The 27,884-nt window shown below is 41.7% G+C and overlaps 1 protein-coding gene and 1 pseudogene across 2 annotated transcripts; one reads left to right on the top strand and one right to left on the bottom strand.

Moving 5' to 3' along the window:
* The first annotated feature begins 11,320 nt into the window (after positions 1-11,320).
* On the top strand, positions 11,321-14,941 carry LOC128448158 (angiopoietin-related protein 4-like; annotated as a pseudogene).
* Positions 14,942-16,350: 1,409 nt separating this feature from the next.
* On the bottom strand, positions 16,351-27,857 carry LOC128448474 (dipeptidyl peptidase 9). Of its 2 annotated transcripts, XM_053431151.1 has the most exons (21): positions 27,714-27,857; positions 25,783-25,873; positions 24,977-25,221; positions 24,054-24,166; positions 23,517-23,690; positions 22,449-22,617; positions 22,244-22,354; positions 21,919-22,047; positions 21,317-21,378; positions 21,112-21,212; positions 20,815-20,992; positions 20,538-20,697; positions 20,358-20,437; positions 20,062-20,232; positions 19,679-19,814; positions 19,446-19,591; positions 18,965-19,111; positions 18,693-18,845; positions 18,380-18,522; positions 18,004-18,115; positions 16,351-17,545 (listed from the first exon to the last, which is right to left on the bottom strand). In XM_053431151.1, the coding sequence occupies exons 2-21, from the start codon at positions 25,836-25,838 to the stop codon at positions 17,453-17,455; spliced, it is 2,679 nt and encodes an 892-aa protein (XP_053287126.1). In that variant the 5' UTR covers positions 25,839-25,873; positions 27,714-27,857; the 3' UTR covers positions 16,351-17,452. The 2 variants fall into 2 exon arrangements, with proteins under 2 accessions (XP_053287126.1, XP_053287127.1); XM_053431152.1 differs by lacking the exons at positions 16,351-17,545; positions 18,004-18,115; positions 18,380-18,522; positions 18,693-18,845 and having other exon boundaries at positions 18,970-19,111; positions 19,669-19,814.
* Positions 27,858-27,884: the final 27 nt, after the last annotated feature.

Below are 27,884 nucleotides of genomic sequence, written 5' to 3'. Positions count from 1 at the left end.
GGAGGATGTGGGACGGATCAGAAAAGAACACATTCATTTTCATCCCAGCCCGGATCAGAGGGCAGATCCAGGATTAATTTTCTTTGACATTGTGAAAAATAGTCTTTTCCATCATTTTCATTGATTTCTCAGGGACTAATTTTTGGGTTTGCAAGAAAACAAATCTGGCGTCTGATATTTACTGTGTGCAAATAAAAAACTGGATCTAGTAAAATGAAATGTGGGTTCATGAGAGGACTGCTGGTCCTTGGCGGAGATGTGCCTTCTACTGGCTGCCAGGTTTACTTTAACTTTCCACTGCCTGCAGCTGAACTGGTTTCGTTTTGAATGTTAAACTGTTTAACCAGGCCCATATTTAGCTGATGTCATCGAGATCATAACTTAAACAGTCTTCATCGTTCTCATTTTGTTTTGACAGTGGGATGAGTCACGAAGAGCAGGAGGGCAAAAAAAGAACAGATCTAGATTTTGTTCAACTCTGAGAAAACATTTAGATTGTACAGTTTCATTCGGTGCATTAAAGATAATGTAGCAAACATCAAATTCATTCTTGATTTTTGAAGACAGTGAATTGACGATAAAATCTAACTCATGGTAAATGTAATAGTTTTTTTAGAAAAGCAAAAAGAAGAAGAAAAGCAGAAGTAACTCTGGGTCTCAGCAGAGTGTGTTCCTCTGCCAAGGTCCAACTGTCTCATTAAATATAAAGCTGCACCAAAGTTTACACATTCATAGATATCAGTTCCTTTAATGTGTCAAAACTCGTGAACTATTCTCTGGGAAAACAAGAGAAAAGGTTGAACATCTTGCAAATCCCAGATCCGCCCCCTGATCTGAATCTGCACCAACATTTAATGGGTTCTTCTTCTGACCCAAACCACATCCTTCCACCCAGTGTTGTGTTAACCCGGTCATTTGATTTTGTGTAATCTTAATCCTTAACTCATAAAAACACATACAAACCAACTAACAACAAACTGAATTGTCAAATTAAGGATTTTATTGTTTTAAAGGTATCGAATCTGGTTAGATTTAGTCATTGTTACAAAAATAAAGTAACGCTCATGGATTTGACAGATTAAACCACATAAAATATGAAAGATAGAAACCCTACAACTGACTTCAGTCTTAAAAAGTAATTATAACGAACCAAACTGTCCGCCACATCATTTTCTTTAACAGAAGTGTTGTGACTAAATCACAGCGACGCTCCGGTGTGTCTAATGTGTTCAGGCTTTCACTCCATAGCTTTGTTGGACAGGAAGTCCCGGCCTTCCTGAGACCACAGGGAACAATGCAGGGATTGGCGTGTGTCCATGAGCCAGCAGGAACAATAGAACATCCACGCATAAACGGTTTAATGATCAACCTGACAGTGTCAAAACACCGCTCACTGACACAGAGCCAGGACAAGAGCTGTGAACCGCCCCCACCCTGGAGAAGCTGAATCTGATCAATGCTGAATCCAATGAAATCTGTGCACTCAATAAAAAATGCATGACAGCACAACTGTTGCCTCCAAATCAATAGTGAATTTCGGTCTCTTTGTTATTAGGCCTCTGCACCGTCCTTAGCTGTGTCTCTGTCCGTCCGTCCCATTCTCGTGATCATAATATCCTGGTGTCTCATTGGTGTAAACATTCACCTGGACTCAAGCAGGACCTCATCTTGTTTATCTGAGGTCAAAAGGTCAAGTTCACGGCAGAAAACACATTTTTCATGACGTAACTAAAAGATGTACAAACTGTGATATGTAATGGGGGAAAAAATTAAAATTAAAAAAAGTTATGTAAGGATGGATCATGAGTCGGTCTTAGTCAATCACAACATTGCACTCCATTTTTTTATTGCATCAAAGAAAAGAAACTTCCTGGAAACCTTATATAACATCAGAAACATCAGCTGGGATAACAATGACCCTAAAATGACAGATCTTCTTTTAGAAAAATGTATTTGATGGATACTTTGACTTTTTGGTTTGGTCCATGTCCACTGACATCACAATGTTGTGTGTAAACACTGTTCTGCTCATAATTCAACACAGCTCAGGAACAGAGGGTTCGATCGTAGACACAGTTCCTGTAACTTGACTGGTTGGTGGAGACGGACAACCATCAGGTGGTAATCACTTGAATGAATGAAAATGTGCAGCATAATTGGATTTTTGCACTGGCAGAGAATGTGTTTTTCTTTTTTCCGGTATCAGGAGCCGCCCCATCACTACCACCACTGCTGTGCCCTCGAGCAAGGCACTGAAAGAGATAAGATATCACTGTTGTGTTTTCAGCTCTCTCAGCATTAGACAAACTGCAAATGGGATGACGATGTGATTTTAATAACAAAACATAAGAACTTGTTAAAGTTTAAGGTTTTTAAAAGTAGAACAACAACTACGTGCAGAGTCCAGTGTCCTCTGGCCGATCTCCTGGTCTGGCTGCTGTTATCGGGAGATGGCGATAACCCGTGACTTTGAGGTCAGGTTGTTTTCCTCCCTCTGACGTCCTGAAACGACCCAGACGAACATGCAGCAGTTTGCACGAGGGGAGTTTTCTGATGGAGCGTGCAGATGGAGGAAGCTGGATCGTTTGAGGCACTGAGACGTCTCTTTTTTTTTCCTCCTGGTCTGCCTGACCTCGAATCCGATCCAAGAGACATGAACACGCCCTCATCCTCCCGAAGCCCTGGTCACAGATGAGCAGTTTACAGCCGTCCGCCAATTCTCACTCGAGCGACAACAAAACAAAACAATCTCTACTTCAATTCAATACTGGTCTTAAACCAAGGTTCCTGTACTTTTTGGTTCCCATACTTGTTCCATTTTGAATTCCGTTCATATTCCTCTTTACATGATACAGAGCCAAGTCTGATTATGACCATAAATGAAAATTATGAATATTGTTGAAGAGCTGGATAATATAAGACCTATAATAACTCATAGTACACCCTGTACTGAAAAACAAAAGTGCAAGTCTGTGTTTGTTCCAGAGTAAATGTTTTCTAGCAGCAAAGCCCAATGCACCATGGGAGCTGAAGAGCTTGTTTATCTCTGCAGAGAAAAGGAAAAGCTGACGTTGTTTGCTGTGTGAGTCACTATTACCACCAGTGAGTTATAATTCAAACCGAAACAGTGACAAAGCCAGGAACTTATTCTGGCTGCCATGATCAGCCAGTCATGTATTCACTGGTTTTCCATTGCTGAGTATCACTCTCTAATAAATGTCCTTTTTAACAAGGCAACATATTCAAGTTGTAATTGACGACGTTTATTATTGTCTAGTAAATTGTTTTGTAATATGTTGTATATCGCATACATTTACTTTAAATACATGAACCCTATTTTACTACAACTATTTCTGTATATTTATTTAAGACTGCAATTTTTGGAATACCTGCGTTCTCTGCTGCTGCTGTTTGCTCTTCTTCTTCATCTTCTTTGGTCGGTTTAATGGTGGGTGGCAACTATACCCATACTGTGTATGAGTGTGAATCAGAGTTATCTTCCTCATATTGCATTCTTATGTCCAATCCTGTCTCTTTCACATAATAGATGTATATATTTTTTTTTTCTGCTGTTTTTATATATATACAGTTTATATTTTATTGTACTATCCACTCCAGCAGCACAAGAACACTTTCCCACTGGACACTGACACAATCACATCATTGCATTCCATTCCTGTATCTGTAAATATGTTCTCCGTATGTGATTTATGTGATTTATGTGATTTATGTATGTATGTCCGTGAAGTGTTAAGTGTACAAGCTACTGGATGATCTGAATTTCCCACGGGATTAATAAAGTATCCATCTATCTATCTATCTATCATCTAATGGAGACGACCCCCTATTCCAACTGTAAATACTATTTCCTTCACTCCATTCTTTACAATTTCCCTTTTCTCATTCTCTAACACCTCTGGTTGTAAAACCTTTTATTAGAGTGTGTTCGACCTCTCACCTCTATCATCCCTCATCAGTTGCTTGCTGTGTGCAGTGTGAGCCCTAATGAAAAGTCTCAGCTGAACAGTTTGCGCTTGAGCAACATTTATCTTCACTTTGTAGAAACCTTTGCACACAGTGAGTGACGGGGAAGGAACAACAGAGTTGGAGGCCAAACACGAGCAGCTCCTTATCAGAACAATAACTCATAAAGTCATTTCCCCGCGGAGCACCGAGTGGCAGTGGCAGGACGGAGGGAGGAGGACACCTGTCCATCGGCTCCGAGCGCACTTCAAAGTCCAGAGACGCTGGCAGCAAAACATGTTTTCTTCAAGGAGAGTCCACGAGGGACCAATCAGGAGGAAGTCGTGAACACGTTTTCATTGTTTTCAAGAACTCGGAGGAGGGAAACAAGCCTATCAAGTTTATTAATCGTTTGATACATTTTTATACTCATCTATAATTGTACATAATACATTTTTTGACATAAAGAGTGACAATGTCCATCCAGGTTTTTTGTCTAATCTACTATCCAGGACTAGACTGTAGACAGTGATAGCATGCTGACATCAGCATTTAGCTTAAAGCACTGGTTTGCCCCAAGTGGTGGAATAAATATACAGATCCTTTACATCTTAAACATTAGCAATGTAGCTATCAACTAATTTCTACCTAAATGTAATGACACATGGAGCATCGCAGTGATCCAAGCTTGACTTTAGCGCAGGTGTGTGTGTTCATGTTTGTGCATCTGAGTCCCGACCTCTTAAACCAATTGTCCTTCCTCATGTTCTTGAAGACAAATAGCTCGAGCTCCGATTGGCAGAGATGTGAACTGAACACCTGGTTACACACTGTGATGTCTGTCAGAGCATCACTGTAAACACACCTGTAACATTTTTACACATGTGTATCGTCCATCTTTAAATACAGTGTGAGGTTACAGAGGGCTGTCTTTAGGTCCATGTGTGCGGAATGTGTGTCTTCTGCCATTTTACACAGCTCGGTTTTCCTCCTGGTTTCTGGGTAAAAGGTGAACTGCGTTGGAGCGTGATGGGACCTGCCTCACAGCAAAGGCCATGGTCATGCAGAGCATTAAGTAATGGAATGAAGGGAGCAGTGAACCACCGAAGCCCCATGTGAGTAAATAGACGTCTGGACTGAAGCAGAGGTTAAAGCCACAACAAAGAGGGGGTCAACTGGGGCTCCATTTTCAGAAATGGAGCAGAGGTTGGTGGGATAGCCACGTTTCATGAAGCAGCACACAGAGAAATGGACAGGTTGTCAGATGGACTTTGATGGTTTCAGTCTTGTAATGTTTAAACTAAGTGGGAGTATAAATTCTTAAAAGGTAGAAATGTTTAAAAATGTAGTGATGGTAGGTTTAGTGAATCTGGATCTTTTCACTTCATCATGGATTTATAAAGCCCAGAGGATAATGTTTCCTGCTTTCATGAACCGTCTTTTCGGAACTGGATGTCAGAAAAATACATCAAACAGGGAGGAGTCTTTGATATTTGGTCAACTTCTTGGCACAAACACAATCTCTGGTCAAAAACAGATTTCTGTTGTTTGAATGTGGAACAGAAACACAATAACTTGTAACTATTAAGCAAACAAACTGAGCTTTACACTGACAACAACTCAGATAAGTAGAAAGAGGCTTACACTGAGATACCTCATAGGGCAACATTAACATCTCTGATATCAACACTATCCACTATTCAATCAGTTGGTCAGCGACACACAAAACTATTTCCATCTCCACATCTAAGTGGTTATTTAGTTAGTAATCCATTCTGTGACGGTTCTCTGTCTAGTTCTTGCGGCACAGTGCTGTAGTTTGCACTGTCGCCTCTCAGCAGGCAGGTTTCTGCTCCGACTCCCGGGTTCAGCCGAGGTCTTTTAAGGTGGAGTTTTGCATTCTCTGACTTCTCCTGCTTCCCTCCACAGTCCAAAGACTTGCAGATTGGCTTCAGGTGGATTGTTCACTCCAAATAGATCGTATATGTGAGTGGGGATAGTTGTCTGTCAAGCCCGCGATACTCCGCCACTCGCCCCAAGGTCACAAATTCTCCTTCTGACTGAGGTTTAAGATTCTTGGCTTAAAGGATAGACAATGGGTAAAAACTCATGTTGAAAGTTTTTTGTCACTAGCAGGTGTAGTTAAGAAATTTTAAAAATTACCATTTGGTCACAAAGTACTTCATAAATTAAAAATGTGACGCTGCTCGAGGAAAGGTACAGAGATATCTAACTCCAACAAACCATCAAGATGAAAAAAAAAGCAAAAACTTCACCTAACAAGTAAGATGTTTACAGTGTTGATGGCGCTACAGGAGAAATCTGAGGATTTACAAAGTTTTATCCACTGGAAAACACAAAGGTCTAAATAAAGCTAAATACAACCTCATTAACCTTTGATGAAAACAGGGAAATGGCTGCCATCTTCTTCTTCTTTCACGTCTCTGCCATATCTCTCTCTCTCTCTCTCTCTTTGATCAACGTGTTGATGCTGCAGAACAACAAATGCTGCTTTCTGGGTTAAAGGGCAAGACGAAGAACAGGATTGTTAAAAGACAGCAGCACATCCCAAGGAAGGCGGGACCACAAGCCTACAGATACTGCGTGAGTGTGGAATCTGGGTAAAAGGTCGGTGTAGTGGAAGTGAGTGAATGGAGTTTCAGCCTTTGGATAGTAAATAACAGCTGTTTTGAATGAAACCCCCGCTGACACCAACACGAGAGGCTGGAGAAGCTCTACCTTTGACACACTTCTCTGGTCTGCCAAATGTACTGAGGTGGTTATAAAAGACCAGGAGTCAAACAAGGACGGAGGATTGTTTACATCCACAGTTGGAAACATATGGATAAATCAACAGAGTAAACTAAAGGGCAGAACAAAAAGCTAAAATCATGTATTTGGGCTTCTGTTCTTTGGTTTAATATAGATGTATGATACTGATACCACTTTCAACGACTTAAATTACATGTAACTGACTTAACCTGTTGTCTCTGTTGGATAATGTGATACATTTAGCTGGGACAATATCCCCAGTCCCTAACGTCAAGTATGAAGCATTTTTAAATCACAGTATGATAATCTGGCAATGTATTTATTTTGGTGCAACGTAAATATAAGTTGCGACCTGACGGACGAATCGTTAACACAAAAGAGATTTAACGTGTTAAAGAAAATTGTTGCCTTTGAATGAAGCCAGGAGACATTGACGTCTGTGTCCGGTCTCTATGCTAAGCTAACAGCAAAGAAAAATGAACAAATTCTGTGATCGTCATGACCTGAATATACTAAAACAGGTAAACTGATGATGTATTCAATCGATCAAAAGCCCAACAGTCAGCATATTGTGCCTCAAACAAATTAACTCACTGATCATGTTACATCCTCTGTTTTAATCTTAGGAAAACTGATTGATGCCACAAAACAACTGTAAATAACACTGGATTATATCTGCAAGAATATGAATAAACCTCAACAAAAGAAGAACAAATCCTCTTGAATGAAAAAGGGATTAAAAGACACAAAACTTGAATATAAACAGCCTTATCCTTAATCATTACCTCTGATGGATTCAATCTAATAATCAAACAAACAAAGGTTTTCTTTATTTCTAATCTGAAAATGTCTGTACATTCCATACGTACGGCTTCTGACCCAGCTGCAGAACTTCTGGAAGTTTTGTTACTGCGGATTCAGTCCTGACATGTTGGTGGGGTGGGAGGGGGGGGTGGGGGTGGGGGGGTGTATGTTCTGCCCCCGAGAGGCTGATGCAACATTCCAGACACGTGACAGAAGCTTCACCTTTCACACACTAACCCACTGGTGCCTAAAAACACAGTCTACCCCGCCGCCCCCCCGCCCCGTGGTGGAAGCTCATGTACTGTACAAGTGCAGATTCGATGGGACGTGTTGTGTTGTCATAATCTGCACAGTTGCCGATGTGAGTTAAGATGAAGACTGTCTTGAAACCTGCTGATAAGCCCACTCAGTGGGATGTTGAGGGACAGTATCTTCTCTTTGTGCGATCTCTGTCGGTCAGTGTCACCCAACTCTCTGCTGATGGAGGTTCGCTCAAAACACAGATACACACAAACACACGGGAACATACAACAATTCCAAAGTCACAACTTTAGGGATATTTTGAATTAAATTATATATGTAAAATAAAAATGTGTAAATAAAGATTTTAACGCAAGTATCCATATATTGTGTGTTTTAATTGGTGCAGTGCAGTGTTTATTGTGTTATTACTAGTATTTAAAACGACTATTTAACATCAAATATACAAGCCTTTTGTAAACACGTTTTGAGTCCACAGATGCTGAGCATTTCATAATCAAAATGGTTGTTTTGGTAGAGCATTACTTTTAAACCCAAATTATTTGGGGCTATTTTTTTTACTTTTGTGGGGAGCTGGAAAACACATTATTGATATTATTGTCATTGGGATTGTTTTTTTTTAGGTTCTTTACACGTTTCTGGAAACCAGCTCCTTGTAAATCCAGCATTCACTTTCCTTTTAGCTTAGTTTTTGGTCTCCACCAGCTTCCCACGGAAATATCTGTCTCTTTATGTGAAATAAACTGAAAAATGTGATTAATATAGATGTTATTAAGTAGAATGTTTCTAATGGAAGAGGTATAAGGTCAGTGAACATAGAAACTATCTGTCATTACCCAAACAATGTTCCCCTGATCAAGTTCAATATATGTAGAACCAAGAGGTTACAGACAACAATCGACTTGATAGATTGTAAGTTACACATTGACCAAAGTCTCAGTTTCAGTTTGGGATGACGTCTACCACAAGATAATATTAACAACATTTTTACACACACACACACTTATCTCCTCCAGATTGAACCCCCCTCGGTTCTGTGATGTTTGACCAGTTTGGACGCACAACTTCATTTAATTATCAAACATCGTGATCCGATGCTGGCGATCCTGACGGAGCTGATGACACATTGTTTCACCTCACGTCAGCTCAGAGGATACGTGCAGAGCAGCAGCCTGCAGCACAGGATCACTGGCTGTCAGGAACTCCCTCTGCAGTCTCATGATGGGAAATTGATTCCCCAAACCTAGAATAGAAATCACCTGAACGTGGAAAGGTCCCTTGGCTATATTTAGAACACAAACCTATCTCCTCAGGTTCATTTCAACAGTTTGTCAATGTTTATTTTAGTGTTATCTCACTGTACTTTGTAACTAGGTAAAATGTCCCACCAATAGAGTTCCTCTTTGGCTGTCTGGTTTCATTTTGAGTCATCGCATTCCTCTTCCTCCTAAAAGTTAATGTCTGAACCTTTGAGTCTGAAATTAAAAGCATTTGACTTCAGAAGGGATTGGCCATTCAGATTAATCTCTCGGCCTCCAAGTCAAATAATCTTTCCATCAGAGTCAGCGGTTGAGAAAAATACATTTGAGTTTTCTTTCAGTTTTTGTTTCTAAAAGTTGAATTATGGTCTGGTTTTCCATCACAACAACAGCATGTTACTAAGTTACTACACTCAACATGAACTATGATGGCCTTGCCGGCTCTATGGAAGTTTAATGTCAGTAAGTCGTCACTTCATGAAGTCTAAGATTAACTGTAATGTTTCATTGAAGGGACATTTGATTTGATTCATGGTCCCAATCTGATGAATCTTAAATGACGAGGTCGACTTTTATGGTTTCGGGTGAATTATCTAAACCACTATCTGATGAACCGGCCTAAAATTTAAATAAAACATTCATGTTCCCATCAGGATGAATTGTGATCATTCTGGTAAAACTTTGAACCCTTTCATCTTGACCAAATTGACCAATAATTGGATGCTAGCATGCTAAACATTACAACTGCCAAATATTAGCATGCCTATATTAGCATTGTCACTTGTACCGTGCTAACGTTTGTGTTTTCCTCAGAACACTGCTTATGTCTTATGTACCCTATGTCCACTGTGACTTTTTTATTTTGTCTATGTCCCATCCACTAACATTGAGGAGGTGTTATTTATGAACTTTACTGCAGCCATTTCCTTTTTTATTTTTGTATCTTCTGACTATTACCGAGGTGAATGAATTGATCTTTTGGCCCTTAAGTAGTGTTAAAGGGACCAAACAGCCAAAAGAGATATTTTGAAATCCCAAAACAAATTGAGATATTGCAGATTATAATCCCCCATCCAGATTAGAATGTTTTGTTTTCTCTGTTTTCGCTAAATCAGGAGAAATGCCCTTATTGGAAAGATTCTTGCAGAAACCACAGGCTGCTGACATTTACTGGATATGTGTGTGTGTTGCAGTATTTGTCATCTGTACCTCATCAGTACACCACGTGCCTTGTGTCTGGTTGTGTGTGTGCGTGTGTGTGTGTGATTGTTGGACTTCGCTGTCAGGAATGAGTGTGTTAAAAGCCCAGAGGGTTGAACTTTCCCCTACTTCTCACAGTGTGTCCTCCATCTTTGAACATTCTCCAGCTTTCCCCATTCAAGCTGAAGAGCCACAGCGACTGTCCTGATCCACTCACTGAGATGAACTACGATATCAAACTGTCACAGTTTCAATCCTTTTTCAGATTTTACACAGTTAACATTTTACAAAATCTTTCAGTATCGGGTTTAATTTGGACGATGCTTCATTAAAGGCTGTTAGGACCAAAAAAACACTTAAAGAAGCTTTGAGCTTGTGGATTATTCAGTCACACAACATTTGATCTGCAAACTTCAGTCAAGTAATTGCAAAAAGATTTATCAGCGACTTTTTTGTAACTCAGTTCAATCCTTTCAAACGCATATATGACAAATATATGATAATTCCACCCTCTCAAATGTAAGAGCTCGCTTCTTTTCTTGTTCTTAAGTGACAGTAAATTAAGTATTTCAGGACGTCAGCTTGTGATCTTGGATATTGTTTCCTTTCCATTTTGAATCTAAAATAACTCAACAACTGGGATAATAGATAATCTTCAGGTTAAATAATAGGGCCAGTTGTTAGTTGAAGCCCCAGAGAGAATATCAACAGTATATTAAAAACAGCTACAAGAAACACAGCTGCAGAGAAAAGGTAGAGTGTAAAAACATTTCTATAACAGTTTCAACATTTAACAAACTGTGATTCAAAAATCCGATGTTTGAGCTGTGAAACTAAAACTGAATGTAAATCGTCATGTAAATCACGTCCCTGTATCAGTGGGTGTTCCACCAGTATTTCAGGCCTTTCATTGCATCATGATCCTCACCGTGAGTCCTCAAGAGCATTACCACTGCCAAAAACTCTCCACGCCTCCAACATCCCCCCCATCCCCTCCTCCACGCTCTGGCAGCCAATCACTGGAGACCTCTGCTGCAGCACTGAGCTATAAAAACCTCACAATGCCTCTCAGCAGCACATAACAGACAGGGAGCGACATCAGCCTTTCCTTACAGAGACTCTCAGCAGACACAAAGATGAAGCAGGCACTACTCCTCCTCCTCCTCCTCACCATCCTGGTGCTCGCAGCATCTGCTTTCCCCACTGAGAGGAGAGCTCAGCCCGGCCAAGAGAAACACGCCTCCTGGGACGACGTGAACGTGGTGGCTCACGGCCTCCTGCAGCTGGGCCAGGGCCTGAAGGAGCACGTGGACAAGACCAAGGCCCAGATGAGGGACGTCAACGCCAAACTCAAGGCCTTCAACGGCACGGTGGCCGAGCTGCAGAAGAGGCAGCAGGAGCAAGATGAAGCTCTCAAGAAGACCAGGGGTGCAGAGGTGGCGGAGAGGGGCACGGTGGCTGAAGAGGTGAGGGCGGAGATGGAGGGGGTGAAGCAGCAGAGCGAGGACATCAACTCCAGGATGGACAGACTGGAGGAGAAGGTGGACCAGGTGCTCGTGGGGCCGAAACCAGACAGCAACTACAGCGATCACTCAGGAGTCCCATTCATGCAGGTGAGTGGAAAATACTGGTTTGTGTTATTATTCAGATCAGAGGGAAACACTAGAGGCTCCTGCAATCAAGCAAAGTGATAAATGCTCCGTATCAATCATCAGGGAATCCACATCCATCCCTCAGGGATCACTGGGAGTTTCAAAAACAGTTTGAAGGCAAATTAGATTTACAAATGAACGCTTCATTTGAGCCCAAGTTTAAACCCGGTGATGCTGTGAAGCTGATGTTTGTTTCCCCGGCTGTTTCCAGAGGCTGCTGGCGGCTCAGAACAGACGCATCGACGAGCTGGTGGAGAAGATCAAGCAGCAGCAAAGTAAACTGGAGAAGCAGAGTGTGCACCTGCAAGCGCTGCAGGACAAGGTGAGTCCCACTGGACCAACGTTTATATGCAGCACTGACCCGTCGACCGGTCTGATAAGAAAGGACAAACTGGAGATGGTGTCATTTTCTGATCTGAGACCGTGAGAAGTGATTGATTCCAATTTTAAAATCGTTTTTTTGGATTTCCTCAGTTTGCTCATAAAAGAGTAAAGTCGCACCGACGCAGAGATGAGGAGACGGCGCTGAGAGGAGAGGCCGAGCACAGCAAGGACACATCAGGTGAGCAGACAAACCGCTGCAGGGTTTTAGGACGGTTTCAAACTGATGGGAGCATGTTAACTGTGCCCTGATTTCCCCTGGGACTTGAACCATTAGTGAGAAAGTGCACAAACAGCTACACACCCCGCACCAACACAAACTGCTACACTAGAACCCAAACGATGGGTCACTTTCTGTAAAACCTGAGCAAATCCCATTCAGTTAGCATCAGCCCGTGACATAAATCATTTGCAGCCAGTGTCAGTGACATAAGGAGGAGAGAGTTCATCTTTGCACCTGGTTTTTAAATACCTGACTCGCTGGCAGGGCAGAGTGCAGAGTCCAAAGATCAGTAAAAACACACCCACTGTACTGTACTGTATCACTCTAGGCCACTGAGAGCTTTGATCCTAGCACGTTTCAAGACAAGTACACAAAACCAGCATCACATGAAACTTCTGACAGGGTTTTCCAGCCATGCAACCGCCAGGGCCAAACGCTCCACAACAAACCACATCTAAATTTCACTAAATTCAGATTTTTATTCAGATCTGCACCAAATGTTACTCTCATAAATATCAGTCGCCTCAATTCTTATATCATTTGCTGGAAAATGTGATAAAACATCCGAGCTCGCGATGTTAGAGAAAACGGAAAAAAGAAAAATCCTGGATCAGCTCCCTGATCTGGATCCACACCAAAATTGAATGGGTTCTTCCCTGACCCATAATGCATCTCTCCACCAAGTTTCGTGGTAATCCATCCAGTAGTCTTTAACCTTATCTTGGTCACAAACAAACAACCTCCTCGACTTCCTTGGTGAAGGTCACCACAGTTTAGATTGAGCATCGACAGAGACAGAGACTCTGCAGCTGCACTGTGAACGCACTCCTCCGTGCATCTGATTTACTGAATTGTCTGATTTTTCCTTCCTCAGATCTGCCCAGAGACTGTCACGACCTGTTTGCACGAGGGCAGCGAGCCAGCGGCGTCTACACCATCCAGCCCGAGAGCTCGGAGCCGTTCAACGTCCTCTGTGAAATGACTTCAGGTGAGTCAACAGGAAAAATGCCTCCGGCCGTCTGGTTTGAATTATCTGACACTGCTGCACTGCTGAGAGGAAACTTAGCATCATAGAAGTGGAGCACAGAGCAGAGTCAGACCCTGAGGAAGCTTGATCAGCGTGAAGGAAATTCGAATGTTGTGTATATGTGATGTGATTAATAACAATGTGGAATCTAAATACACAAGTTTCAGAGAAAGTCCTGCTTTTCTAGATCATAGGAGCAGTTTTCCAATGCAGCGTCGAATACTTAACAAGTTTTGTTGTATATTTGGGACGGACATCTTTTGTGTTGTCTTTGGCTCATCCTCCCCTCTTCCCTCTGCAGACGCAGGATGGACCGTCATCCAGAAACGCCGAGACGGATCCCAGAAGTTCAACCAGCTGTGGGAAAGCTACAAGAGAGGCTTCGGCAGCCTGAATGGTGATTAGACCTCATCCACCATTTTCAGAAAAAGGAAAACAATCTGCATTTCTTGGTCACAAATATTAATATCATCCTCTCTCTCGTCCCTCAGGTGAGTTTTGGCTCGGCCTGGAGAACATCCGCTCCCTGTCCACACAGGGCCAGTACGTCCTGCAGGTGGAGCTGACTGATCGGGCAGGTGAGCAGCAGACCACGCGGTACCAGTTCAACCTGGACGGAGAAGACAAGGAGTTCGCTGTGCACCTGGAGCAGGAGGCTCCACCCGGAGCTCAGGAGGACATCTTCACCACCGGAGCCTCCGGGGTCTCCTTCTCCACGGCCGACAGAGACAACGACCTCGCTGCAGACGCCAACTGTGCCGAGCTGCTCTCAGGTAAAACACTTTTATCCTCGGCACAAGAAAGTAAATGTCTGTCCAAGGAAATGTTCAAACAACAGCGGCTTTAACAAGGATGCTCTTCTGTTGCAGGAGGTTGGTGGTTCAGCAGCTGTGGAGAATCAAACCTAAACGGCAGATATCCCAGAAGGCCGAGCGAGCTGAGGAAACGGCGTCATGGGAGACAAGAGATGTTCTGGACCAGGAAGGGACAAGATAAGTCTCTGAAGACAACTCTGCTGAAGATCACCCCCACGTCGAGAAAACAATAAACTGTCTCAAAAACAAACAGGAAGAGACCCAAGAAGAAAACAAGACTTTAACTTTAAATGTTGAAATCATCCCACTCTGCTGAGCACGTTAATAATCTCTCCTGTTGCTGTGATATTTCTATGCTATGCTATATGATATCTATCGTCTCGGTCATATTGACGCTCTTTACTCCCTTTGTAAGGGTTTTATGTCTTAATCTTATTTCATGTTTATTTGCTGTTTATGTGTTTTAATGACTTTTTACTTCAACAGTGTTGTTTCTTACTGTTCACATTCATACTCTTCAATGTTTCATATTTCATTTGAGAGAAGGGTTAGAAGGGGATGGAAATAAAAGTTTTTAAAGCTTAAATAAATGTAGCTCGTCATTCCCGCCTGAAAACAACCTGCATTAAAACACACACACACACACACACACACACACACACACACACAGTCTCTCAAACATCTGGGTGACACATACTGATACATATAAACTGTCATTCAATTATGATTTTTGACGTGTGAAATTAGCTTGTCTTACAACTCGATGTGGGTTTAGCAGATTAACAACATGTCTCCACTTGTACGAGCGCTGCCATCTTGTGCCTTTAGAGCCTGAGTCTGATCAGTCGTGTTTGTTTGAGCAAAGATAGTAAGGTCCTGTCGAGGCATGTGCTCGACCAATCATAAGTCAGTCTCAGCTGTCAATCATGAAGTTTTCATGTCCCATGATGTCATATGCTGTGCCCAGCCACCAGGTGGAGATCCAGATGCTTTGGCTTCACTTTTGGGAGGTGTCAGTCTAATGGTTCAATGTAAATGAAGGATACATTTTCTGATAAAAAATCAGCTGTAAAATAAAATCAATATGTCCAATGACAATTAAAATGTCTCTTCAAAAAGGATCTAATGGAACAATTCAGTGAAATCTTCCATGATCATTTATCGTTAGTTTGAAATAATTTGAACAAAGAGCAGCTTTATGTTTTATTAAGCATATTAAATTAAAGACTATGTGGACTCCAACACTTTTCATTGGTTGGTTCAGTGGTTCAGTTTTGTTATATATTTATTAGCACTACTGCCACCTGCTGGGGAAAATATAAAAAAAACTCTATCACTGTTGAAAGAAAACAGAGCCAAAGTTCTGAGCAGAATTTTGTAAATATTTTACTTCAGACAAGGAAGTTATGCTTTCAATGTCAACACAATTCCTCAAACTACTGAAGTGTGGAGGGGTGGGGCATGACTCAAGGGAGAGCACAACACATTTAAGGGTGGAACCCGATTAACACTTCATTTAACAAGACGAGATCGGGCGTTAGCTTTGGCAGAGGTATGACTCAAAGGTCCTCTTTAGAGATGCATCTGTGTTTTTCTTCTTGTTGAATAAAAACACAAAAGAACAAGTTGTCCCTTCTTATAGTGCTTTGGTCTCAAACTCTACATGCATTTTTACCTGTTCTGAACTGGGAGGATCTAGAAGAACTAGTAAAACCATCTCAACTAAGTATCATTTATTGGTTATTTCAGTCATGACTTCAGTTTTTCTAGAGGTTGATTTACTCCCTCAGACAAACTATCAACATTTGTTTCTGGATCTAGTTATTATTCATGGAGGTTCTCAGTTTAATTCTCCTTTACATCTGTTCTTTTAACTCAAACTCGTGTAAAAAGGGATAAAACCTTTAACTGAATAATATGTCAGCTTTATTTCTCACTACATTACCTCTGAAATTGCTTTTAAAAAACAATAAATCTCATTTGGTGACAAGACTTTGAAAAAAGATTGTTCACTTGTTTATTTCTTCACGTTCTGAGAATACAGATGATCATCAGACACACGCATATAAAAGGCATTATATTTCCATAGGTCCTCACACACATTCCCTGATATAAACTATATGCGCAGGCTCTCTTCAGCTCTTACAAGGCCCCTCACACTGAGGAGCTGAGTCAAACATCATCTCATTGTTCAGTCCGTTGGCACAGAGGCAAATACGTAACGTGCAAATATTTGTCAGCAGCAGCAGAAGAAGAAGGCGGCGCTCCGGCGAAAGCAAAGCAAGTGACTGAGTGAAACAGTGAGAGGTCACGACCTGGTTGCACCAGTTATGGTTTCATTATAATGCATTAACTATTGTTTGGGGAAGTTCCATGATAGAAACTTGATGTGTATCTTATTCTCTTGTGGACATGACACAGTGCGGCACAGTGTGACATATTTCTAGGAAAGAGTGTCAAAGCAAAAAGAAAAAGAGGAAGCGGCTTCTTATAGAGGTTTATGTTTTCTAACTTTACTCCAGTGTCTGTTGGTGGAAACGTAAAAAAAGAGAAACGTTCTGCAACTGCTCGAAACTGCTTCCACAAACCGGCTGCAGCAGGTCCACGTCTATAGTTTTTGTGATGCTGAAAAGTGTGTTTAGTTAAAGTTTATAACATCAGTATCGTCAGTCTCACATTTCAATTCAGTTTTTTTTTTTTTCCTTGCTTCATCATCCACCATCACTAGAATCTCAGAAAAGCTTCGGTCCTGTTTGTTCCTGTCCAACAGCGCCCCCTGCTCCTTTTGAAGATTCTTTTTCAAACCTTCCACTGCAAAAAGGAGCTTCTTGGCTACAAAATGCTTTGTTTGGTAATTAAACATCTGAATACAAGTCATGTATTTATCGATGCTGAAAAGCTCCAGCACCGTTGAGACTGACGAGCGACTCTTGAGGTGTGACGAGGTTTGGCAGAGCCTGCATTCAGCAAAATACATAAAAAGATGAGTTGAAAGAGAACATGAGGCAGCTTTAAATAAATGGAGGAGATGAAGGGAGGAGGGGGGAGGATGCAGGGAGGGACAAGGCAAGAGAAGGTCCATGTGTAGAGGATTATCAGAGGTTCTGCTGGAGGAAGTGCAGCATCGTGATCTCGTAATGTTCTCCGGACTCGGGACATCGGATACTGTGGCGCTCATTGGGGTAAACCTGAGGAAACAAGAACATTCTAAGTCATTGTGGGATTTACTGGATAGTTCACCACACCACCTTACTTTTTCATTTCAAAGTGTATTTTGTTCACAAGAAAGAGGATACACAACAGTTTGTAGATTACAACAATCTCCAGGTTCGTAAATGTACTTTCCTTGAATACTAGGAAATTTAAAAATAATTTCCAAGTTGATGTTGTGCTGAAATAATTAGAAAACTGCTGAAGCTTTGATTATAAACTTTGCACCGAACCTCCACGTGAAGGAGACGTCACTAAACTGACCTAAACATACAAGACCATGATTTCAATCTTCTTTGTAATGTGTTGTTTAAATGATGAAGGCCACGAGCTCCTAAAAAATTGGAACCCTTGCTTTAGTTTTAGAAATTTTTCCCATTCAGACTATTTCCCATCGGTCTAACACTAAAATCAGTATGTGAGTGAGTCCTCCTACCTGCAGGTTGTAGGGTTTCCCTGCTCGGATGAGTTGAGACACCAGGAAGTTGGTGTGAAAAAAGTGAACGTTCTCATCTAGGAACCCATGAAGGATCAGCAGTCTGTCGGGTCTGAGTTTCACAGGAACAGTTCATATATAAATACATAGAAGTGAATGTTACAGCAAACATGAAAGAATTAGAACCAACTTATCCACTTCTGCACCTAAACAACAATATTAATAAGAATAATAAACTGTTGTAACCAGACTTGTTATAACAGGAGAAAACTAACCTAAGTTAAATTGAAATACTGCTTGGATTTTTTTAATGTGTGGACATCCTGCAGTATCTGAATAAACTTAAACCATTAAGATGAAGATCTGAAGCCCTCACTCATTTGGGAGTTTATCGACGTGCAGTGCGACGGAGCAGGCCTCGTATCCCTGCTTGTTTTTTTCCGGCGTGTCCAGATATCGCTCCGTGTAGCCGGTGTCGTAGGCCATCCACAAAGTCACTGGAGCTCCTGCAATGGCAACCTACAGAAAAATACATACACCGTTTCACAATGCTTTAAATGGTGTCTTTAGAAATGCAGCCTGAAGAACAGCTGAAACGGTTCCAATGCCAGACACTTTGTACATTGATCCATCTGCCGTTGAAGGATCTGTGACTATATTTATAATGTGTATTTAAAGTCTCCACTAACCTTGAAGATGTCGGGCTTGTGGATGAGGCCCATGAGAGACAGGAAGCCTCCGTACGACCAGCCGTGGATGGCAACACGACTCATGTCCACACACTTGTACTTGTCGGCTACGTAGTGCAGAGCCTCCACCTGGTCCTCAATCTCCACCTGCCCCTGGGCGGAGGACAGAAAGAGCTCGTTCACTTTCCGTACAAACAAAGATATCAGGCTGAAAGTAGAGAAACGTCCGATCACATTCACTTTCCATTTGATCATGCAGTGGTGATAAATACCATTCTGTCCTTCACAGCTCCTTCAAACTTGAGGCCTCGCTGACAGGAGCCTCGCCCATCGATCACCAGCACAGCGTAGCCCAGAGACGCCAGAGTGTTCAGCCGCAGGTATTTCACTCCTTTATACGAGTTATTCACTAACTGTACCTGGAAGAGGAAGAAATATACAGCAAAGTTATGTTGTTTTGATTACTAATTTCTGATCTCTGGGAGTTACAGATTTTTTTATCAGTTTTAACCAATTAATTGTATGCCTTCTTTTGGAAAGACGTTTTAAAGACAGTAGCTCGGACAAGGGGTGATTTAAGAATTAGTTTGATGTACAGTTGTAAAGGTCAAACACAAGTGGTTCGTATTTTAAAACCTATTCCAAATAGTATAATAAAATCACAAAGGTTCACAGGAAGGTAAATCCCTTGTTGTTCGGTCTCTTGTAAGTCTACACAACATGAATCTAACATTAAGGTGGAAGAGATCGAACCTGCGGGCCGCCATAAACAAAGACGACAGTGGGATGCCTCCTGCCGGGGACCAGGTTGTGGGGTTTGTACAACATGCCGTACAGCTTGAAGCCCGACTTCCCTGTGAAGCTGAAGATCTCTGGAGTAGTGTAGTCCAATGGGAAACCTGGAAACACACAAAAAGATTTTGTTTTACTAATAGCTCACGTTTGGGAGACAATATTTCATCCGTCATAAACTAACAGTTTGGTACCAGAAGGCTCCATCATGCTCGCCCAGAACTGCGGCTCTTTGTGTAGCGGGTCGCTGTCGGAGCCGACCAGCTTGAAGATGTGCACACAGGGCGACGAGGTCAAGCTGCTGTAATGGCTGATAAACATGTCAAAGGTCTGTGAGCAAGAGAAGAAAAAGACAAGTTTAACACCTCGACAACAGTTTCACTTTTATATGTTTGTTTTAGTGAAGGCTGTATCCATGTGGAGCTGGTGCCAATAGACACATCTTTCTACTCAAGGTATCGATGGACAAATTGTATACAGTAAGTAGTAAAAAATCTCCAGCATCTCCTCAGCAGCTTATTGTGTGAATATATTGAATAAAAAGTTAATTCGTAAATGTGTGTGTGTGTTTCAATACCTGGCTCACGGAGCAGCTGTGGGAGAACCCAGGTTTGGTGAGTCGGACCATTTCGCCTGGTGAGTCGTAGCTCACCACGTAGAGATGATGCTCCAGAGGAGAGTCTTTGGTTCCTTGGAAATAAACCAGCTTGGTCGCCTCATCCACCCAAATCTGAGGACTGGAGGAACGCTACAACAAACAGAACAAGAAAAACTGGATAAATGTTTGGTTCAAACAAACAAGACAACGAGCCTCTTGTCAGAATATTTTTTGTATTCTTGTCCTGAAAGCTTTGCCACAGTACAATATTTTACCTTTGCTCCGTGATTGGCCAGCACCTCCCACTTCCCACTGGTTATCGTCAGCTCCTCTTTAACTGGACACTTGAAATCATCTGATGAAGAAATAGTGGATTTTATATTTAATTTCATCTCTTTCTTTGGTTCTATGCAGCTCAACAATCAACCTGAGCTCATTCTTCTCAACAGGCTTACCTTCAGAGTGTGTGTAGCCTTTAGCCCAGTGATAGCTGCCACGCTGTAACACTGACGTGATCTTATACAAGTGGCAGAAGCCGGTTTTAGACTCGTTTACAGTGATGAAGGTGATTTCATCCTCACTGGTTTGGATGAAAGGATGGAAGATGTCATGGACCTGTAAGACGGGAAAAAAACAGTAGAATGTTTCTGTTATGAGGGGAAAACTGAATTGGGAAACCTCTCTGTTTTAGTGTTAGCAGATGTAAAGATGTTAAGTGGTGCTGAGCCTCACGTTGATCCAGATGTCACTGGTCTCCTCGTAGACGATGAATGGCTGCACTGAGTCTCCCAGGGCCTCCAGGCTCTTCTGTCTGCTGGCCTCATCCTGATTCACGGGGATGAAGAGCGCTGGAGGCAAAAAGACCAACTGGAGGCGCTGCTGTCGTCGGTCCATCATGACCGCCCACGCACTGACACACACACACAGAGGGACAGTTGTGGTGAGTGTGGGGGGAGGTGTGTGCACAGACAAACTAGGGATGAGCTTTAATAACAAATAGCTTTTCAACCTCTTAGAGAAGAAACTTACTATCGACCATCTTTTGTCCATCCCACTCTGGAGATGTACTCAGTCCCTGGAAAGAGGGACTTGAAGGGAACAGGCAGCTCTTTTTCCTGTGTGCTGACAATCTAAGGGAGACAAACCACCAAGATGAACACAGCACAGAGTTCACTTCAGTGTTTTGTTCACAGTGGGGGGGAATAAAATATACGAGTTGAGGACGAGCGCTCACTTTGCCGAGGTGGTCTGTTCTGATCTCTGACATTTTCAGAGTGATATCGGGATTCTTGCTGCCTGGAAAGAAATAAAACCATCACAAAACAAGATATGACCAAGAACTGTGAAACATTGTGATCGTTGTAAATGTAACCAACAGCACGGTGAAACCTGCTAAAGTCAAAACTATTTTTAAATTCATTTCTCAATGAACCGATAATGTTTTAGAAAACAGTGAAAGAACCTCTGAGAGCCCAAAGTGACACCTTCAGATGTTTAATTTTGTCCAATCAGTAAAAAAAGAGTCCAGAATTATTCAGTTCAATATCATGTATGACAAACATAATCTCCCATATTTGATGAGGGTGGCTCCAACAAATATTTTGAATATTTGCTTAAGAAAATAACTAAAAGGATTATTAGATAATCATGACTTTTGATGATCCACTTTCTGTCTATCAACAAGTCAATTAATTGAGTGATTGTTGCAGGTATGTGTATAACATGTATAAACATTACTGCTCTTTGTCAAATGAAACAAAAACACTTGAAACACACAGAAAACAAGGTAACTTGAAGTGCATCACATAAATTCTGAGGTTTTCAGTGCGTGTGTACCTGCATGTGGATATCTGTAGACATCCGTCTTACGCTCCTCCAGAGCTGGAGACGGAACGTGGATGATCTCAACCTCCGACTCGTCCACCTCCTCGTACACAATCTGTAAAGTCTTACCCCCGTCGGCCTCTGAGCCACAGAGACGACCAGTAAAACAAGTAGGTGTTATTTCATCAGGTAAACTAAAAACTTCATCTGTAATCAAGCATTGTGTGTTGTTTATAAAATGTCAAGTTATTATTCAAACAATAAACCATCTTCATGCGACAATCAATATTAATACGATGGATATAAAGATTGTCTTTCAAGTGTATCTCTCACTCACCTTCTCGAGCAGCGGGTGACCACCAGTATCCAGTGAAGCGATCAAACTCTTCCTGTGTGACAAACGTGGCAACACCAGCAGACTTGGGGTCCTCCTTTATATTTTCACTTCCTGAAAATCAAAAACACACACACATGTAGACACTGTGGAAAAGATGCAGAGTAGCTGTTGTGGGACGGAGTCTGAACACGCTTCATTCCCTGACCTTTGTGGCAGAAGGTGAGCCTCCTCTCCTCGCCCGTCTGGATGCTGGTCACCCAGATGTCGTTGTTATTGATGAAGCCGATGAAGTTGGGGTCTCCGGGGCAGATCTTGGGGTCCATGCGCGTCCCTGGACACTGGCTCTTGATCTCTACAGGATTCACTGGAGAAGTCTGCAACAAACACAGGAAGAGAACAGAAGAGAAACTTAAGATCCATCTGATCATTTTCACAACGGTGCTCGTGCATTTTCATCTTTTGTGTGTTTTTCATTTACACTGACTACGTGTTCCCTCAGGTTGAAAAAAAAGTCTCCCACATTACAGCAAAAATGTTCTCTACTCTGAAGCTTATGATTTGAAAATATTTGATTGTAAAGAGGACAGCAAATAATCACATAATTTAAGATTACAATTTACGACTTGTTTTAATTTCCCTTAGATTTGGATTCAAAGAAAATTTGATAGCAACAACTTTGATGATCAGTTTATCATTTAAGTAATTTTAAAGCTATGTCACATTTCACTATCCTCTGACTTTTCAGAAAAAAAGATTATAATATTGTGATATTAATAAATAATGAAAGTAATTAGTTGGGAAATGTAACAGATACAAATGAACTCAACAGCGCTGTCTGGTGGACAAACGATGTGTAAAACTTTTTTTAAAGTTTATAAATTACCTCTGTCATTTCTGCTCTGCAACTACTTGTAAAATATCAGTCACTATAAGACTGACTAATACTGATCGATCTGCATTGATGGATAGAAAGCAGGATAATAAGCAGGTATAAATGGATCTGTTAAGATTCTCAGTCACATGGTTCATGTTTACAAAGGCAACTCTCATTTCCTGTCGTCTCTGTAAACATGTACAACGTCTGGGGGAGCTCAAGTGCTTCGTTCCATTTTAAATGTAACTATTAGGAGCACAGAGGGACTTTAAAAAGCAGAAATCTGCTCCTCTTTGTAGGAATTATTGACGCATTGGTCTAATCAGCTACTGCATCATCAACCCTGCAGGTCTGTAACAGCCTCTCTGTGCTGTGCTACTTAACTGTCCTCAAACTCACAATGTGGCTGTTGTTTCCCCCATCGTGGCAGTAGTACAGACTGCTGTTGGCCTGGAACAGGAAGAGGCCGCTGGGGCGGTGGTATTCATAGGAGGTGATGCCAGACACCCCCAAACGCTTCCTCTCACGCAGCAGCTCCTCCTCCCGAGAGAAGCCCCCGTGGTGCGGGCTGGCCTGAGGTCAGGGACGACAGGAGGAGAAACAGCGTCAGAACGAGGGCCGAGCAAGGTGGAGGTCAGAGGCGGTTTGTTCAGGGCATGAAAAACCAACACTAAGTTAATTGAAGAGTAAAAAGCCAGGTAATAATAAAAAAGAACCGATTATGGCCTCTACTCAATTATAGTTACTTCTTTTTATCAATTCAAAGCAAAACAGTATAGCTGTTAATATTGAAACATCACCTCAGTAACTCAGTTACTATCTTTGAAGGGAGATTTACAACATGTATTTTTAAATCTTCACAATTATTCTCTAAACAATCAAACATCTGGTGGGGAAGGATCAGAGAGGAGGAAGAGGACGAAGGCTCCTCGTCACCTGAAAGTGATCCAGCATCTGTTTCCATGACAGAACCAGCAGGGCGTCTTTGCGGATCTTCTTAGGAATGTCCGAGTAAAGTAACGCATTTTCCCTGCTGGCGTAAGGCATTCCTGTGAGAACCAAAAGAGAGAGAGAGTGTGAGTCCAGGTAAAGTCAATCTGTTTGACTGTCATGTACAACCTCTGAAGTCAGAATTATAACACAAGAGTTTACTATGCATCGCTAATTTACAACATAAACTAGGTCTTACATAGATATTAGCTTTCTCATATTTGATAACAAATTAATCTGTACATGACCATGACAGCAACTCGGTGCTTCAGCATGAATTAAACCACCGTGACATGACCCAGTGGTGTTTGAGCTAGAGTTATTTCTAGCGCCAACTTGGTATTTTGAAACCAGAAGTATCCATATTTAGAGGAGCCGGGGGTGGAGCCTGACTGAGAGCTGGAAGACACTACACACCCCAATATACAGTGCATCGCCATCTATTGAAAGGCTTGTAACTAGAGATTGAGATACTTAATCTGAAATGTTAATCTGATGGTTTAAGTTTTCTCATGGACGAGAATAAACTGAAAACCATTCTGCAAAATGTCTGCTTGCCAGAGCTGCAACAGAAATATGTCCACAAAGCAAAATGGTGCTCCTGCTTGACTTTATTTTTCTTTCTCCAGGACAGAGACATCTTTGGATATTTCATGAGCTTGAAAATTGTTCCAGGCTGGTAACTCTGACTCACTAGCAGGATCCACGGATTACTCACAGAGGCATGCGACTTCTCAAAGAGGCCGAAAGGAAGGGAGGTGACTCTGTAGCTCCACAAGTCACTGTACGCTCACAGCACCACTTCTCTGATATTTATCGTGGAATATGAATCCATGCCAGACCCCAGGGTTGATTCCCCCCCTGCTCACCGAGGTAGTAGATGCGGTGAGAGTGCGGGCTGGCCTCGTCCTTCTGGATGAACTGGAAGTCGTGTGGCGCCTTGCTGATGACCATGCCCGTGTTCTTGCGGCTGTTGTGGATGATCTTCCTCAGGCCGTCCCACGTGTGCTTCTCCACCTGGAACTGGGTGGGGTTCACATCCTCCATCTCCACCACCTCCGTGCTGTCCGACAGTTCGTCCACCCCCGTCATGCCTGCCGCTGCTTCTCTGAACCTGTGGGCCGACACAGACTGATCATTGAATCTGAATGGGGACACTCTGTGAAGTCATTTAGTGTTCCTCAGGGGCGGCAGTAAAACTGTGCTGTAAAGCGCTTTGAGTGGTCATCAAGACTAGAAAAGTGCTATATAAATACAAAACCATTTACCAAAACCATCAAAAATATACTGTGTCCTTGAGGCTTAATATATGTTTATAATACTGTATACATTCATTTCTTATTGGAAATTTGCTAAAGTAAATTCAATAATTTGAACACAAGATTAATTCATTAATCTTCTTGCCTTTATATATATATATTACCCCCATAATTCATACAACATTAAAACATTTATCGATGTCAATCTATTCGAAAAATAAATAAATAAACCACACACATTTTACATTTTCTCATCACTACAATTGAAAACATTGTCAGGGCTCGACCTACCAGACGGAGATTTTATTTTTTGACAGCCGAATTGGAAAACCCATGTTTTAGATAAAAAGATTTTAATTTATCAAAATGAAAGGAAAGGAAATTGGATTAACAATTGAGTAGAAACATTTTCATACCTCTTTACAGCCTCCTCTTTTTTGTCGTCGATTTTCAGCCTCTTATCTCTGTGCATCAACCGTTCAACCACCCTGGACCAGACCTGACACCCTGTAGAGAACCAGGTTAGCACAGAGTGAGATTTGCTTCAAGATAACAAGAGAGTCCAGATGTTTACACGGCAGCATCTGCTCTAACTGACAACTCAACTTAAACAACTTAAATAGACACTAATTAATTCAAAACACTTGCTCTACACTGAGCTCACGCGCTATCAAAAGTTAAACGGTTACTGAGGTGGCGGCCATATTCAGGGCAGACGTCTCTCTGCTGCTTCATCGTAGAGCGGCTTGTCTTCAGCCGACGGTCCAGGCTGTGTTCTCGATACGAACTCTCACTGCCTGTGTGTGTGACTCAGCTGCATGACTCTGACCCTGTATCACGGCCATGACACATGTCGCACTGTTACTCTACATTTTAACCACGGACTGTAAACTGTGGGCAGCACTGGAGGCTGTTTTGTTTCCTGGAGCAACAGATCCCACTGCAAATTCTACAGACGTTCGTTCCAAGAAAATACTCGAGCATAAAAAGTGTTATCAGGTCTGTCGGAGGTGAAGATGTCACAGTTGCAAAATTGAGGTAAATAGTAGTGAACAACATTCATTCTCCTCCAGGTATGATCGTCAATAATCATGTGACTGACAATGATGTGAGGATAAAACTCCTCTTTTATCTTTATGATGCATTTGGTTTGTGGTTAAATGATTTAAAAAAGAAACTAGAAAATGTACTTCCTGGAATTGGGTTACAGGATAAAGTTGAAAATGTGTATTCTCACAACGTCTGGACCCAACACCTGTGAAACTATGTTTATCTATTTTCTGTCTCTGTCTCTGCAGCAACTGTGACTCAAGTAGACACAGCTGGTTTCGGTACTGAGTTGACATCGGTGTTTGTTCCTGTTCATGTGAGACTTCAATAATATTCCATCAACTAAAAGAGGGAATTTCAAAGTGAGCTCATTACACATGACAGCCCATATAATGCTAAATTAGAAGAGCAGTAGTGGAACAGAAAGTTCTCAGATCCTCTACAAATAAAAGTCCAATTGAAGTTATACTTCAGTATAAGCAGGAGAATGTACGTATGTGCTAAAAGTACTACATTCTGAAAAAGGTGCCCTGAGACTGATTATTACTACTACTATTACTACTAAGTATATATTAGATTAGTATTACATATACATTATAAAAAGTATCATATTGTTGCAGTGGGTTGAAGCATTATAACTAATGTGTGAAGAACTCAAAATAATATTTATTTTAATAACAATCATTATAATCAAATTATTTGCATTCTGCAAATAGAAAAGTGAGAGAATTACCCAGAGCTGCAAGTGTCCTTCACAAGTATGTTTCTTTTGTTCAACCATTCGTCCAATACGAGAAAATCAATACACATTATTTCAAGTTAATGCACATTTTTTTAATATAATCATGAATTAATATCTTAATCATTTGATGTTGTAATATTTTGTCTTATATTAGAAGCCTTTTATATGTTTTGCTTTGAGGAGAATAGTCATTCAATCCACAGCTTCAGTACAGAAAAGAAGAAAGAAGCTGAGCAGCTCATTTAGACATTTTCATCCCTGATCAGAATCACAGGTCAGACGATCCTCTGTCGCTTTGTTCTGAGATCCAGGTCCCAGAGAACAACACTTTGTTTTGACGGATCAGCTGACGGAGTGTTTACAGTCCCACATCTGTCTGCTCTTTAAACCCGACCTGATGTAAACCCTCTCGCACTGAAACCCCCTCAGTGCGCAGGGATGCTAGCATGCTAGCCGCCCGTTCACTGGTTAGCAAACTTAACGAGGACATCAATGATTAGAGACAAGAGATACCAGCATGAAAACAGAGGCACCGCCATTGGTGTTGAAACTCACACGCTGTGCCCTCGGACGTCTGGAGTCTCCCTCGGCGAATGGAAGGCACGTGAGCGTCTGAGAACACCGTAGCTCCTGTCAAACAGAGCAGGGAGCTAGCTTCATGCTAACGTGCTAATAGCGAGGAAGCTGTCCATGAACCAAAGATGATGACCTTTAACCCGGATGTAA

Source organism: Pleuronectes platessa, chromosome 9 (assembly GCF_947347685.1).
Source record: "Pleuronectes platessa chromosome 9, fPlePla1.1, whole genome shotgun sequence".
NCBI lineage: Eukaryota > Metazoa > Chordata > Actinopteri > Pleuronectiformes > Pleuronectidae > Pleuronectes > Pleuronectes platessa.
The sequence above is the reverse complement of the archived record's forward strand: the minus strand, read 5'-3'. Positions and strand labels throughout refer to the sequence as shown.